Source organism: Gadus chalcogrammus, chromosome 4, assembly GCF_026213295.1.
Source record: "Gadus chalcogrammus isolate NIFS_2021 chromosome 4, NIFS_Gcha_1.0, whole genome shotgun sequence".
Lineage (NCBI taxonomy): Eukaryota > Metazoa > Chordata > Actinopteri > Gadiformes > Gadidae > Gadus > Gadus chalcogrammus.
This window is the reverse complement of record NC_079415.1, coordinates 1,066,983-1,083,227: the sequence shown is the minus strand read 5'-3', so window position 1 is coordinate 1,083,227 and position 16,245 is coordinate 1,066,983. Positions and strand designations below refer to the sequence as shown.

At 48.2% G+C, this 16,245-nt stretch overlaps 1 protein-coding gene across 1 annotated transcript in view; it reads right to left on the bottom strand.

Annotated features, from left to right (window-relative positions):
* Positions 1 to 11,811: 11,811 nt before the first annotated feature.
* Positions 11,812 to 16,245, bottom strand: part of igf1 (insulin-like growth factor 1) — a 6,535-nt gene continuing 2,101 nt past the window's right edge. The window contains exons 2-4 of the mRNA XM_056587591.1: positions 13,769 to 14,007; positions 13,562 to 13,597; positions 11,812 to 12,254 (exon numbers count right to left, since the gene is read on the bottom strand). Of these exons, the coding sequence (XP_056443566.1) occupies positions 12,195 to 12,254; positions 13,562 to 13,597; positions 13,769 to 14,007 (335 nt within the window). The 3' untranslated portion in view covers positions 11,812 to 12,194. The remainder of the gene's footprint in view (positions 12,255 to 13,561; positions 13,598 to 13,768; positions 14,008 to 16,245) is intronic.

The window sequence follows — 16,245 nt, the reverse complement described above, 5'->3', positions numbered from 1 at the left end:
AAGTTAGGAGTTCTGCAGTATTTTGACTTTTCTGTAAAGTGTCAAGATTTCTTGGAACTGCCTGTGTATACAAAGTGATATCCTTATCGGCAGTGTTGACACTGACACTTACTGTCCAGGTCGGTCTCTCTGCGGTCTACGTTGACACGGAGGTCTCCGGGAGTGTGGTCTGCGTTTGGGCCGGCCAGTGCCGGCAGTGCCCTTGGGGAGGCTCTTTCCAGGCCGTGTGTCCGATGCCCTCTAAAGCCGGAGTCCTGGAGGTCGGGCGGTGGTTTTATCAGGGACGGTGATTAGCAGAACGCGTCCAATGGATCCTTTTACTTCTCTGAAACCGGCCGTGTGAATCGGTTCCGGCCAGAAAGGTTTCACTGTCTAATAATGTCAATAGAACCACCAAGGTCATGATAATATTGGGTTACACAACACTTTGGACGCTTTGACATCCTGGAACTCATCCCGGAACAGCTAGAAGGGAGAGAGCCAATCTCCTAAATCTCCGATTTTAATATTTATTTCTACCTCGATTCCAACACTGGGGAAACATTTGACATGCTGTATTGTAACCAGAATAAAAAGCACTTCTAAATGAACCTGAATGAGTTGTGTGACCCATATGTTATCCTAACACGCAATACGCCACAGAAAATTGCCATCTAAGGCCCTCAATTAAGATTAATTGCACTAAACCTGACAATTCCCGGTTATCAAAACCAATTTATTTCCATATGATGTAAAACAATCCGAGCTGGTCATTGTGATCGCCAAATTTAGCGCAGACATTTTTAACTTCCACCAACGTGCTCAGGACACTTACGGACACGATGATGATCCTGGGTCTCCCCTCGTCCAGCCGGTTGGTGAACCCTCCCAGGTTCTGGACTCCGGCTCCGGCCGGCAGCTTGTTGTCCTCAAGGAGAGCGTTCAGGCTCTCCAGGTCCGTCCGGTCATCGTCATAGTTACCCGCCCCGGCCAGGGGCAGGGCCATGGAGTGGGCGCAGATCTCTGAGAACAGCAGCAGGGTGAACAGCATGGAGGGCAGGGGGCTCATGATGTCTTTAGGCTGCAGAGACCCACGAAGGAGAACCGAACAGCCGCGGGAGAAGGATGGCTGATGTGCTGGGAGTTCATTGACTGATGCCAGCGTACCAGTTCACCCTCTTATATACCGTCAGGCGGCGTGGACGAGGCTACTTTCTGGACCTCAAGCCCAGATCGAGGAAATGAGATGGATGACCCCTCGCCGAGAAGTGTCGGTCCTAAAAGAGGCGGGACAAAAAGAAGGATGCACATGGGGTGGGGGGGGGTCGGAGGTCAGATGGAAATCTTCTCAAGGAGCTGTGCGTTGTTCTCGGCCTTTTGTGCGTTCCGCGCTGCGGAGCGACGATGAATAGTCTAATTACTGGTGTCTGGGTGACGGGGGGGTGATCCACGCTGGTGGCGGCGGCTCTAATCCACCGACGTCCTGCAGTGAGGAGGCCAGGGCAGTGAGGTCCTCAGATGGGAGCCACGGTGGTCCGGCGGGGAGGGTCCCAGGTCAGAGGACAGCCCCTGAGATGAATGAAGCGATGGGAGGCCGCCCGGACCCACTGTGGGCCCATCGACGACTACATGAATGGGATCGAAAAACATCCAATCACCATCCCTGCATGGCGACTGACAGCACTGTTTGCGGACGTTTGTAAAGAGACCCCGTCTGACCTCTGACCTGGCGGACGAAGCCTCGGATGATACGATTGTTCTGTGGGGATAACGGTACGTGAAACCCTGTGGTGATGAGGATGTTGTGGAAAGGTTAGGTCAAAATCCCCAGTGATGAGAATGATCTTCAAGCTTTCAGACGCACACGTGTGATGACCGGGGAAGATGATGAATGAGTTCATGGAGTTCATGTCTTATATCTGTTTGTATGGGGGAGGATAGAAACGAGGTAGGTCCAGGGGGGGGGGATATATTTAGTATTTATTCTGAGTCATTCGATCAACATACTGGTAAAAGGCAACTTGTTAGGTTAGGTTCTGTCTTTCTTGATCCATGATGACTACATGTCGACCCGAATGCACACATTAGCAACACAGTCTCACTCCCTACTCGTCAAATGTGTGACGCATGGCCAAGGATCCCTGGCGTCAATTTCCGACGAAAAATTTGTACCTTTTTCGTCGTTTTTCAACGCCAGATAGACATTCATGTTAATCCCTCAGCGTCGGATATAGACGAAAGGAAATCAATGTCTATCAACGGTGATGCCGTCACGTTATGCAACTATTGTCGATTGATTTGTTTGACAGATTCACCATTAGACGTGTTTCTGATTACATTTCTAGTGAGAAATGTACTTTTTCCTTGAATAATCTTCAGTCAGTGAATTTGTATGATCTTTATTAATCATTATTATCTGAATGGGAAATGCAATATTTTAGTATCGATTCACCGTTAAACATGTTTCTAATAACATTTCTAGCGAGAAATATACTTTTTACTTGCATAATCTTCAGTCAGTGATTGTGTCTGATCTTTAGTTTTATAGTTATTAGGAAGATTTAATCGTCTCGCTCGCATGTTTCAACGACGTCAGGTTGCTAGGGACGCTGCTTTCGCTAAACTAGCAGCTCACGTGTTTCCTGTGTTTGTGTTATTAAACCATTACTTTATGTAACTTTTAATGATATTGTAATAACCACAGGCGAGGTATTGAGCGAAGCGAGCTTGATAGCAGGTTTATTGGATTCCACAATGAAAAAATTTAAGAAATATATTTAAGAAATATAGGCCTACTCAAAGCCCAAATCATTGATATCATACCCTATCCAATAATAAACAAATTTGAATTTGAATGGTAACAATGCCGTTAAATCCTCCTCCTCGTTTTGAACGTCTCACTCATGGCAGATCAGTGTGTTCTTTCTGATTAGCTCTTAATTGAGATCACCTGTCAAGCACCCCTTTATTAAAGGTCAACACAATGGGTTTGGTTTACTTTTCGCATCGGCCTGTGTCGATCGAGGTTGAGTTTAGTGAGGGCTGAAAGTTTTCGATCTAGATTGTAGATCACTTTGGCACTTTATACAAACTGTAAGTATGTGTTGTTGCGTGTTTGTTTTTGTGGGCATTTGACTGAACAGCCCAGACAAATATTGCTACCAACATGGCACTTCGAAACAGACCACCGCAGTGAGTAAAAGTTATTTTCCTTTATTGAATGTTGACGTTTTTGGGCTGTCTCCTCAGACACAAGCCATCAGTATCCCTGCTCTTTGCACCTTGACATGCATGTCGCCACTGTTTGTTAACCTAGCTTTGCTGATTTGTATCTTGTGCTGTGTGTGTGTTTTTCTTAACAGGTGTTAGATGACTGACAAGATCTATGGGGGGGCCCCCTTTGGGCCCCCCCATACCAACTTAGTCTTCAAAGGAATCTAGTGCCATGGGACTCCAGTGTCTTCAAAACATCCTCGGAATACATGTGTATGAATGGTCCACCGAAGGGTTGATCTGGAAGCCACCACGGTCCACGCAGTAATCTGCTGCGTGGGCCGTAGTGGCTTCCTGAGCCATCTTTCGGTCTTGGTCAGGATTTGTTACAGTTGCCCTTCAATGTAGCAGGCTACGGGTTTCTGAAGAAGCCTGCTTTACGTAGCATTGGAGTACAAATATTGTGCAAAATGCTCATGTAATTGCACTAGCACTAGTAACCTTTAGATTAGCTTAGTTTAACGTCATTCCGTGCTGTCTCTGTCAAATGTTGCCAAAATCTTGCAAGCTAGCCGCTGGGTGCAGGTGCAACGAGATGGAGCACTTGCTGAGTCATTTCCTGTGGGGCTGGAGCCACAGGTTGAAGCGTATGCGTCCTTTGAGGCCCCCTTTGATATATAAGAGACCTCAAAGTACAGTTTACTTGAATGTTGTCGACCCAGTCACCTATTGCATCACTTCCTTTAGGGCTTCGGCCTCCTAATTGATCATTGTAGTATGATTGAATGCCCTCTTTCATATATATGATACCTCCACCACTGGGACGTGGCAACAATTCTCCAAATCCATATGGGGAGGGGGGGGTGATGCTTGTGGACAGTAGGGTTGTACACTAGACATAAATAGGAATCAAACTCAGGAGAAGGAATGACCTCTCACAAATATATATTTAATAAATTGTTTCAAATAACCCTGCCTCGTTAAATCATTGAGCTTGGTGTTTTGCCTTCTGAGAGGGGGTTCCGGGGGTTTCTTTCCGGGCGGGAGTTTTGGTTGTTGTATTTTTCCGGTGGAGCTGTGCCTGCCTGTCCGATTGTGGAATCCAATAAACCTGCTATCAAGCTTACTTTGCTCAATACCTCGCCTGTGGTTATTACAATATCATTGAAAGTTACATAAAGTAACGGTTTAATAACACAAACGCAGGAAACACGTGAGCTGCTAGTTTAGCGAAATCAGCGTCCCTAGCAACTTGACGTCGTTGAAACATGCGAGCGAGACGATTAAATCTTCCTAATAACTATAAAACTAAAGATCAGACACAATCACTGACTGAAGATTATGCAAGTAAAAAGTATATTTCTCGCTAGAAATGTTATTAGAAACACGTTTAACGGTGAATCAATACTAAAATATTGCATTTCCCATTCAGATAATAAAGATTAATAAAGATCATACAAATTCACTATGTGAAGATTATTCAAGGAAAAAGTACATTTCTCACTAGAAATGTCATCAGAAACACGTTTAATGGTGAATCTGTCAAACAAATCAATCGACAAGAGTTGCATAATGTGACGGCATCACCGTTGATGGACAATGATTTCCTTTCGTCTATATCCGACGCTGAGGGATTAACATGAATGTCTGTCTGGCGTTGAAACGACGAAAAAGGTACCAATTTTTCGTCGGAAATTGACGCCAGGGATCCTTGGCCATGCGTCACACATTTGACGAGTAGGGAGTGAGACTGTGTTGACATTAGGGATCATGATCAAACATTTTGGCATTTGACCAGAGTTTCTTCAAATCGGTGTCCCCAGAAAAGTCAACCTGAATAGGTAATCCTTTCAGGGTTTCTCAGTGTGCGATTGGGTTCCACACACACACTGAAGTGTAAGAAACGGCACAATGGACTATTCTGTACCCCCAGACCATCCTGCACCCTTCAACACTCCTGTATCCCCAACCATAGGCTTATGCCTTTCCCAATTTAGAGAGTTGAGCAGAGCAGAGATCAAGGACTGGACCGACCGGACTGTGGCGGTTGAGCCCCAGTTGAAGTGTTTTTACTTGGAGCATTGGGGCTTTTATTTTGTAAGTATTTTTGTTGGAGGACTCTGGGTTCTACTGAAGAACTGGACCTGTCCGCAGAGGCACCTCTCTTCCAGGAGAAGTGAACTTGTGATCTTTGAGTTCTGTTGCTATATCTCTCTCTCTCTCTCTCTCTCTCTCTCTCTCTCTCTCTCTGTCTCTGTCTCTGTCTCTCTGTCTCTCTCTCTCTCTCTGTCTCTCTCTCTGTCTCTCTCTCTCTCTCTCTCTCTGTCTCTCTGTGTCTCTCTCTCTCTCTCTCTCTCTACCTCTCTCTCTACCTCTCTCTCTACCTCTCTCTCGCTCTCTCTCTCTCTCTCTCTCTCTCTCTCTCTCTGTCTCTCTCTCTCTCTCCCTCTCTCTCTCTCTCTCTCTCTGTCTCTCTCTCTCTCTCTGCCTCTCTCTCTCTCTCGCTCTCGCTCTCGCTCTCTCTGTCTCTGTCTCTGTCTCTCTCTCTCTCTCTCTCTCTCTCTCTCTCTCTCTCTCTCTCTCTCTCTCTTCCCTATCCATTCCTTCAACGTGTCTCCCGCCTTCCCTCGTCTCTTCTTTCCCCATCTCTCACCCACTCGGTCCCCATCCCCCCTTCTGATTGATCATTCGTCGGATCTCACGTTGATCTTTATTTCGGGGTTGACTCCATGTTTGACTCCCCCCCTCCCCCCCCCCCGGCTCTGATCTTAAGACCTCCAGCAGTCACCTGGGTTCCTCTGATGACCCCCCATCCCCCCTTCTCTCTACACGGGCCCGCTGGGGTCTTCCGTTCCCGGGCAGATCTCTGTCCTCTACAGCTCTAGTAAACAGGGAACACGCTCATCTGGTACAAATAAGGTAAGGGCAAGGGCGAACACAGTCAAACAACACACACTCACAAGGACCAGATGTTCGCATAACGTTGGAGACTTTCATCATTTCTGCCGCAGCGTCTGATAGAAGATCAGCATGGCGATCGCGGCGCGAGGTGATGCTAATCACAAGCGACGACTCCGCAGGGGAAGTGGTTTCCCCGTCCAGATCGTCCCATGTACTCTCTCTGATCTCGTCTTGCGAAAGTGGTCAGTGAACAAAGAGAACTGTAAATTATTTACTTTGCTGTTTCAATACACTGCATACCTGTCCATCTGGAAGGGTTGTATATTTTAGTTTCTTTTCTTTTTTTGGCATTCCTTTCTTTTTTGCCTTTTTCTCCCTGCTCAGCAGAGAAAGCTCTCTGAAGTGCACGGCTGCACGGCATTTTTATAGGCAGGGGTGCTCGGGATCCCCTCAGAGCCAGTACATTGTGTACTTGTATACTCCTCACAGTTTCTAAATCTTTTCAAATCTCTCCTGAGGATTACTGGGGAAGGGTGGGAGAAAAAATCACACAAAACGGGAACACAAACGGATGAACAGATTGACCATGTTGCATCACTAAAGAGGGTGTTTTAGGACTAGCCAAACGAGATGACCTCAGACACCATGGGCAATGCTAATGCTAAGGCTGGGTTGAGGTGTGTTTCTTGGGGGTGGGGGGGTCGTTGGTGGGGTGGGGTTGGTGTTGGAGGTGGAGGGGCAGAGGAGGTGGGCGGGGGGGACAGTTTAGGCAGGTCTCTTTTTCGGTTGCCCAGAGAGAGAAAACCATGGTTTCCAGGAACAATGCAGCAGATGAGAGCCTCTCCAAGGAAAATACGGCTCTGACATCATGGGTTCTTAAAGCACGCAGCTGAGCCAACCTCAGCTTCTGCTATAATCAAGGCTCTGTGAATTTCCACTGTCAACCAAAATTGGTGAGCAGGGCGGTTCGAACCCAAAGGGCTTTGTCACCGGCCCCCTCTCAAGCTGAGGTGGAATCAGACTTTTGCATGTTTATTCTGTTTGTGTCTGCTTGTTTCGTGTTGTGAGCTGCATCTAGACGTAGACCCGGGCATGGCCTTTTCTTGCTTCGTCTGATCTGGAAGCACAAGTTTCTCAAGATTCCCTCCTTGGTGATTAAGGGAGTTTTTTTCCTGCCCTGTGGGGGGGCTAGGGTCAGGGGGGTGTCATAAACATACGGCCTGTTAAGCCCTTTGAGACTGTACTGATGATTAAGGGCGATGCTAATAAAATTGAATTTAATTGAATCGAACAAGCAGATTCGTACCCTGGGTCTGGTTAGTTTTGATCAAAGCCAGTCGGCCCTCCTAGCCCGGCCGAGCCTGCGTCGGGGCCGACCGTAGATCATCTCTCTGTGGCCGAACGCTCTACAGCAGGTAACAGAATCACTGCTCCTTCTGGATCCTTCTGCAGCCCCTCGCCTCGGCCTCCAAACCAAACCACACAGAGAATAAGTAGTAAAAATTGGTGCGTGTAGTAAAACAAACCACAAGGTCATTCAAAAGACAATTGTGTGCACAAGTTTGGGGGGGTGGGGGGTGGAGGGAGGTGGCGGTGGGGGGGAGTTGAAGAGTGTAGAAAGATTATATTTCCGAGCCGGGTCCAGCGGAGCCCGTGTCCTCAGATGCACTGAAAACCCAGAGCGCTCCGGTCGGGATCAATGGGCAGAGGGGGATCGTGTTCTCCTTCCCGGTTCCTGAGGTTTTTCAAACATGGTCACGCTGCACATGTTAATCCACCGCGGCACGTTGGTCTAATCTCTAATCAGCTCGCCGCCCCCCGAACACCCAATCAGAGAGCACGTTGGGGTCATGTGGCCCCGAGGTTGGTGTTCAAGAAGTGACCTCAAACTGCACAAGAACGTCCGTCCGTCCGTCCGTCCGATGCACCTCTCCTCAGTCCACACAACGGTTCTTGGAATTACATGTCGCTGATTTATTTCAACCCTTAAATCCTGCAAGCTTGCACCCTGCCACTGGGCCGCGGGCGCTGAGACAATCGATCCTGTATTCGTCATCCAGAATGGATGCAATAACACATGCACGGCCAAACCGGGTCAATTCCAACTATTTCTGCTCCTCATCTCCCCGCCCCCCCCCCCCAACGGGCGCCAGCTGCTCTAAGTTACTGGTGAGGATGGTTTCAGCGCGGCGCCGTACGTTCAATAAGACGAAGAGGACGCGCCGACAGCCCAACGAGCATCAGCGCGGCGCCGTACGTTCAATAAGACGAAGAGGACGCGCCGACAGCCCAACGAGCATCAGCTCTCTGCACCTCCGCAGAGAGCATCGCCCGTAAAGGACCCCCCCCCTACACACAGACACACACAATCACAGACACGCACACATACTTACACAGACACACACAGAAACGGACACACATACACGATTCCAAACTGGATTTGTAACTCAATTGACCTCATCCACTGGTTACATGTTTATGAGTTTGGTTCATTTCTGGAGAGAAATGTTTCCTCCTCCAGAAGAGTAATGGTGTGTTGGTTATATGGTGTCCCCAGTTCTCCCCCCCCCCCCGGCCCCCTGCTGCTCCCTCCAGCCCCGCGCCTCACCTGCTCATTAGTGATCTGTGGCCGCTCTGATTTCCCCGTGAGACGCTCTGGGCTGAGGGCAGCCAATAAATGTGTGAGTCTGTTGTCCCGAGCTCTGAAAGACTAATGTACGAGCTGACGTTCTCGTGGCGTTCTGCATGCGTTGCTGCGTGAAAGAAAACAAACAGCCCTCCTGTGATGGTGACAAGTGGTTTATTCAGCAGGAACGGTGAACAATTTGTCTGTATTTTTAAAACTTTATCGACAGAAGGCTGTAAAGCGCTGCAACGCAAATGGACGCTTTAGTCCTTGAAGGGTGTTTAGAGAGGTGAGCTCGTGGAAGTGTCCTACTCGGGTCAGGTCATTTGGGAGAGACTTAAGAGGGGGAGGGGGGTTCTCCCAAATGTGAGCATTTAGCAAAAACATTACAACATCAAACAACAAAGGAATACATTTAATTTGAATATGGTTTCAGACATTTGACAGCACAAGTTGGGACACTCAAAGATTGGGAAATTCAAAGCGTTTTGATCGTGTTTGTTCTTTGTTGCGCTGATGTTAGGAGATATCAGTGGCTGTTTCTTGGTTTAGCCAACATTTAAACGTGGACGATGCTAGCTGGTCATTTTGAAAACAAGCTAGCATGATTATTGTGACGAACCGGGGACAATGTCTGCCCGGGCGTATTGTAGCTGTAATGGAAGTAGTATTATAAATAGGAATTATCGTTCTTTCTTTTTATGAGCTGGCCAACAGTGGACAATGGGGCGTATGATAATTTAAAGTGAGGCTTTTTCCATCAAAAATATCTTTGGTATACAGTGGGCGATAGAAAAAGATGATATAATTATTACGATCATGTCAAATGTATTGTGTTGTATATTCTGTCATGTTGGTTAGTCAGACTTAGCCAGCGGATTGCTTCCATTCTAAATTTGTTAACAGTTGTCTGCAAGTACTATTGGTTGATCATTTTCAAAGGAAGTGGTGATTGATCAGGTTTTTCAAAAGAAGAATGCATGGTTTGTTGTTTTCTTGAATTTCAATACATTGCCTTTCAGTGAGGTCTACGTATACGTACTGCGAGACAAAAGTACACCATGACTCGAACAATGACTCAAACATTGGAAGACCACACTTCACAGTACTTCTGTCAAGTTATTTGGCATAGGGATTTTTCTTTTCTTCGTTATCGAGAAACAATAATTTAAAAACAGTAGAAAAAAATAGCATTTGGGACAACATGATACACGTTCCATGCATTCACAGATATTCACACAAATACATTTGCCCCCCTTCCTGCTTTCTGACCATGTTCAAAACAGCTTTACAAATAAAAACACTAGTAAACGGGAGGCCTCAAGGCTGTGCAAAGGGGTAAACTCTGATGTCAGCCCGGCCATCTCTATTGTCTCTGCCTGCCATCTCCCGCCTAAGTAACAACCTACAAAATAGCACCATTATACAGTGAATAGGGGAGGAGGAGGGAGGGCCTGTGTGATACAGCTTTGTTATAGTAGGAGTCTCCATCGTGTACAATGATAGTGAAAGAATGCATAGGATACTGCTTATAGATGGGTGGTGGTGGAGGAGGGGGAAGGGGTGTGGCTAGGAGAGGGGTTTGGTTGGAGTTGGTGGTTGTACGGCGGAGATAGTTGGATTATACGTTATGTAGACGCCACGGAGATCGCAGCGGCGGATGTGGGATCACCAGGAAGGTAACGGGAATAGGGGGGGCGGGGGGGGGGGGGGGCAGGCGTGTGTATACAGCCTTTACTTTCTTCCGAACACAAACTGTTTCCTCGAAAAGGCTTTATTTGATGGGAACCTGTCTGGTCAATACGTGTTTGTATTCATGTCTGTGTATCTCTATGTGAGTGTGAGTGTGTGTTTGAGCTTGAACCTTGCTCATAGTTGCACAATCCACTCACCTACATTGTGTGTGTGTGTATGGTGTATGTGTGTGTGTGTATGGTGTGTGTGTTTGTGTCTGCATATATTGTCTGCGGACAGTCTGCATGTGATCCAGTAGGACTCGTCTGTGCGCTGAGCAGACGCATCTGTCATTTGACAGTGAATCTTGCATCATTCACTTGCCCCAGTATTGCTACTGAATTTGTGTTCCGAGAGCTTGGGTTCTGCTGAACTCTGCTCGGGTTTGGGTTGTGGATCAGGACTGGGGATTCTGAAAAGGCAAAGGTCTTGGCTCCACTAAACTAATATCTGATAAATGCCATGGATGATCAACCATTAACTATATGGCACTAGCAGGCTACTGAAAGAAAAACAACTAAAAACATGAATGAATAAACAAAAACCTTCTTCTGGAAGATAACAAACATTTAATGAGTCGTGAGCATCATTGGCATTGACCCAGGACAACTTTAATATTCATTATGATTATGGCCTGGTGGTTAAGATAGGATTTTCAGCTAGTTATTAAATAGGAAACTGTAATAGTACTCAGTTATCTGAATTTTTCCCACACTTTTTCCTCAAAATAAAAATAAAAGCACTTTGAATCTAGTCAACAAAGAAATGCACTTTGAATCAAAGCAGCAATGTCAACCAAGCAATTGCCCTTTTGGGTTGCATAGATTTCATTCCTTTCAGCTCCATATGGCTTTGCCAAAGTGAGTAAAGACATGTGAAATGTTTACACCCTCCTCAAACTTGAGGTGAAACTGGTTTGAAGGACAAAGCCTTTTCCTTCTGCAGAAGAGACTAGGTGTCGTTTTGACGTCCAGTCCAGATAAAGTCCAGATAAAGCGGCTGATTATGTCGCCAGTGATGCGTGGCGTATGACGACGTTCTGACGGGCTCCACTTTTGGCCGTCGTACTCTGCTCTTTGATACCGACTAAAGATAGATAGTGTGTGTGTGTGTGTGTGTGTGTGTGTGTGTGTGTGTGTGTTTGTACGTGCGAAACCAAGCGTGACTCAATCAGAATGAACCTTTCTCGAAGGTTCAGGGATTTCGGGGCCAGGTGGATTTGCCCGCTGATTCCCATTGGCTGCCACCGGGTCAGTGGGAGGAGCCGAGGCGAGAGGCGGCGCGTGGGGATGGGTGGGCAGGAGGGCAACAGGGGGGTGGGGGGGATGGGTGGGCAGGAGGGCAAAAGGGGGGTGGGGGGGAGGGGGGTTTTCTTATACATGGAGAGGTATACGAAAACCTTGTTTTCTTTGCGTGTCTCAGCAGCTAAACTACATTTGTTTGACGTTGCATCAACGCCCGGTTCCTCTTGCAGAAGTGGTGTGGTGCAGTGTAGCCATCCCCTCATAAGCCCCCCTTAGCCCCGCGGGAGTCTCTGGTGTAGTCGTGCTGTCGGAGTCCCCTCCTCCCTTCGCTCTTCCTCCTTTTGTTCCTGACAGTGACAGGCGACAGGCGCTGCACGTTGGGGGTCGCGTCAGACAACTCCCTTCTCTCCCACTCTGCTCCACTGGCGTTATCCCTCCGTGTTCGCCGGCTCGTCTCCTCCTCTCCTTCTCCTTCTTCTTCTGGTTCTCCTTCTTCTCTACATGCGGTAATTTCTGCCTCCAGTGTTCCCCCGGCTTGAGTTCTTCTGATGCACCTCCTACAGACGAAGCACAGCATTTACATTTACATTGAGGGCGTTCAGCAGACACGTTTATCCAAAGAAACGTACAAACATTCATTCAGTGAGTCACCCTTTCAAGGCGACAGCCAGCTCGTCAGGAGCAGTCAGGGTGAGGCGTCTCGCTCAGGGACACCTCAACTCAGCTAGGAGGAGCCGGGGATCAAACTAGCAACCTTCCAACCAACCCATTCTACCTCCAGAGCGAAGCCGATCCCCCACACAGATGTTTTTACTCGCCCCGGTCATGAAACCAACCGCATTGAACCGACGTCGTTAGAAGAGACTCAAGAAGTGAAGCTATTTGAAACTAGCTTTTGATTGACACAATTGTTTTATGAATGGAGCCGTTAACAAGGTTCACGCTGCAGCCTTCGAATGAAACGAGGACCGGCCCGAGCCGGTTCTCCGATAAAAAAACACTTCAGACGCAGACACACCAACACATGCTCACACACGCAGGCACGTGCACGTGTACGCGCACGGGCCTCGTTTCGGGTGGCATCACCGCATGCATCAAACATGGAGATGGCAGAGATGTGGGGCTGTGATGTAGGTGGGGGGAAAGTGGAGATTGTGCCTGGGGAGACGGAGAGTGCCAGTGAGCCGACCGCAGAATCCACTTAGTAAGGAAAGCTCCCGCTAATGGTTTCTTTTTTTAAAGAGAGGGGCAAAGAGCACCAAAAAAATATGATTCTTGAAAGGAACACCCCGCCCCTCCACCGCCAGCTCTTTGACAGTTCTTTTGGACGGGTGGGGGGGGGGGGGTGACACAATGTCTGCATTTAGACCTCATGAGCTCCCTCTCTCTGGTTGCACTTGGAAGTGGTACTCAAAGAATGGCTGCATTGACGTAGTACAATGTCATCTAGTCTTCACTGAGAGGAGAGTTTGGTGACGCACCGCCGTGATGATGGTCCTGAAGGGAGTGACCTCGGTGATGCAGACCCTGCCGCTTCATAATGTTAATTATCAATTATCAATAATAATGTTTGATAATTGGGTTTGGTTACGGCATAGGACTGACAAAAGGAGGGTCAAATCCCCCTCCACTATCAACTCTTGCAGAACCATTTTTGAGATGGTCTTTACACCTTTTAAGGTAGTTAGGTCTGCTACAAATAAGGTTGTCTCATTAGTAGTATTTCGCTTTACTTTGGCCCATATGGACCCAGTGGCTTCACCCTCATCTCTCATGTTCATGCTCACATTCTCATCCACACTCATGGGATTTGTCATTGGTAATATTGGAGTACAGTAGAGTGTCGAATCGATTCCGTACGTACCTTGCAGGATGAAGGATTATGCCCAGATAAAGGTCTCTGTGGGGAGAAGAACAATTCCCTTTTAATAAATACATAATGCAAACACAATCTTTGATGGTTCCAACAACGCGCCTTGCACGACTACCAACGAGCCAAACTTCATCACCGTGTCGACGGGCTCACCGTTTGTGGGCCGGTCCGGGCCGCGTCGGCGTGCGGCGCTCTCACCTTGTGCTTGGCCTTGTCCGGCTGCTGCGCGGCCGTCCGGCGGTCCTTCGCTGCGACCTTGGCCCCTCGGGGGAGGTCGGTGTGGCGCTGGGCGCGCACGGAGCGCGCCGCCTTGCTGGTCTTGGCGGGCGCGCAGTACATCTCCAGGCGCCGCAGCTCGCAGATCTGGAAGCAGCACTCGTCCACGATGCCGCGGTTGTGGGGCCGTCGCGCGTTGGGGCCATAGCCCGTGGGTTTACCTGAGCATCATGGGAAGAAAGACGGGTGAGTGGACGGAGGGTGTGATTAGTTATAAGTTACGCATGTGACGTGTAGGACTGACATTCCGTACCGCTTATCACACGTCTACATTCCCGGAAAAAAAATCCCTGAAAGTTGAACAGTTTTTGACGTCGACCACATGGGTTCCGGTGTCTACGACCGTGACGAGGCAGTACTCTCCCTATCTTGGGGAGACGCTGAGCATCACGCCTTCCCTTTGAATCCACGCACGCCGCTCATTTGGTAAAGCAGGGCACTGACACGGCCAGGATTGGGGAGTTCAATTCCCACTTGGGGAACCCCTACTTAAATTGTACTCATGGCATTGCAGAAGACTCTGGATTAAAGTACCTCCCCCCCCTCGCGCCAAAGGCCACATAACACACAACGATGAGTTAGTGGAAAGGACAAAGCAAGACTTTCAACCACCAAAAGTATCGCTCCAGACGTCCCCAACCATAAAACAGACATTTCACCCCATTTTGTTTTACGCCTAAGTCGTAAATCTAGAAGGTGAATTATTCAGAGAAGTTGTTAGGCTGCCAAACCACGAGCGCTCTACCCGCCGAACCATAACGACCGGAGTGGAACTGATGACTGCATTATACGTAGGAAAACATATTCACGACACAGATTTCTACAGTGTAGATTTACAGTGTATCACATTGCACTGTACGGGCACTTTTTGGCATCTGATACGCAGTAAAAAATGGGGGGGAATGGAGTTAGAGACAATTTGAAAAAATCCTGTTTGACCGTTCTGACAACATTGTGTGTTCACCATGAGGTAATGCTGAAATAACAACCCCTGAAAGTCCATCAACCTGTTTGAGGAATGGCCCACCTCCTCCTCCTCCTCCTCCTCCTCCTCCTCCTCCTCCTCCTCCTCATCTTTCTCCTCCTCCTCCTCTTTCTCCTCCTCCTCTTTCTCCTCCTCCTCCTCCTCTTCCTCCTCCTCCTCCTCCTCCTCTTCCTCCTCCTCCTCCTCCTCCTCCTCTTTCTCCTCCTCCTCCTCCTCTTCCTCCTCCTCCTCCTCCTCCTCTTTCTCCTCCACCTCTTCATCCTCTTCCACTACCTCCTCTTCGTTCTTGTATGTGTTTTTTCTCTGCCCTTAACGTAGGTTACTCCACCAGTGGTTTCCCTTAACGTAGGTTACTCCACCAGTGGTTTCCCTTAACGTAGGTTACTCCACCAGTGGTTTCCCTTAACGTAGGTTACTCCACCAGTGGTTTCCCTTAACGTAGGTTACTCCACCAGTGGTTTCCCTTAACGTAGGTTACTCCACCAGTGGTTTCCCTTAACGTAGGTTACTCCACCAGTGGTTTCCCTTAACGTAGGTTACTCCACCAGTGGTTTCCCTTAACGTGGGTTACTCCACCAGTGGTTTCCCTTAACGTAGGTTACTCCACCAGTGGTTTCCCTTAACGTGGGTTACTCCACCAGTGGTTTCCCTTAACGTGGGTTACTCCACCAGTGGTTTCCCTTAACGTGGGTTACTCCACCAGTGGTTTCCCTTAACGTAGGTTACTCCACCAGTGGTTTCCCTTAACGTAGGTTACTCCACCAGTGGTTTCCCTTAACGTAGGTTACTCCACTTGTTTGGGAAAAGGTGAGCCCAGATCGGACCTTCAAACTTTTCCTCGGAAAAATTCAAACAAAAAAGTGTAAAGGACGATGGTTTCATTGTCAAGCCCGGGTACCGATGTGGCTTGACGCTTTAAACGCTTTAAACGCGGAGCTCAACGAAGATCTCGTGAACTTTAGTCGCCCCGTCGTTTAACTTGCGCGGGGAAACATCCGCGGTTGCCATGGCGACGGCGGGCAGTTTCCTGCTGTACACCTCCTGCGTCTATTAAACCCACCGGAGGAACCGCCCCTGCTTCTGTCAGGAGGCAAAATAAAACACGATAAAAAAAAACTCTCTCCATTTACAACTCCCCGATCACCTTGGGCAATATAGCCATGATGGGCCTTTCCCTGTTACCAGATGAAATAATAATAATTTAATATGGCATTTACAAGAAGGAAATGCCTTTCCCTCTCAGAGTTAATAGCTCTTGGCTCGGAAGCCAGCCAGTGCTGACAAAGAGCATTAACTTCTGCTCCTGGACTGCCTTGTCCCGACAACACGGTTTCTGAATCAAGAGTGGAGGTTTCATTCTCTCTCTCTCTCTCTCTCTCTCTCTCTCTCTCTCTCTCTCTCTCTCTCTCTCTCT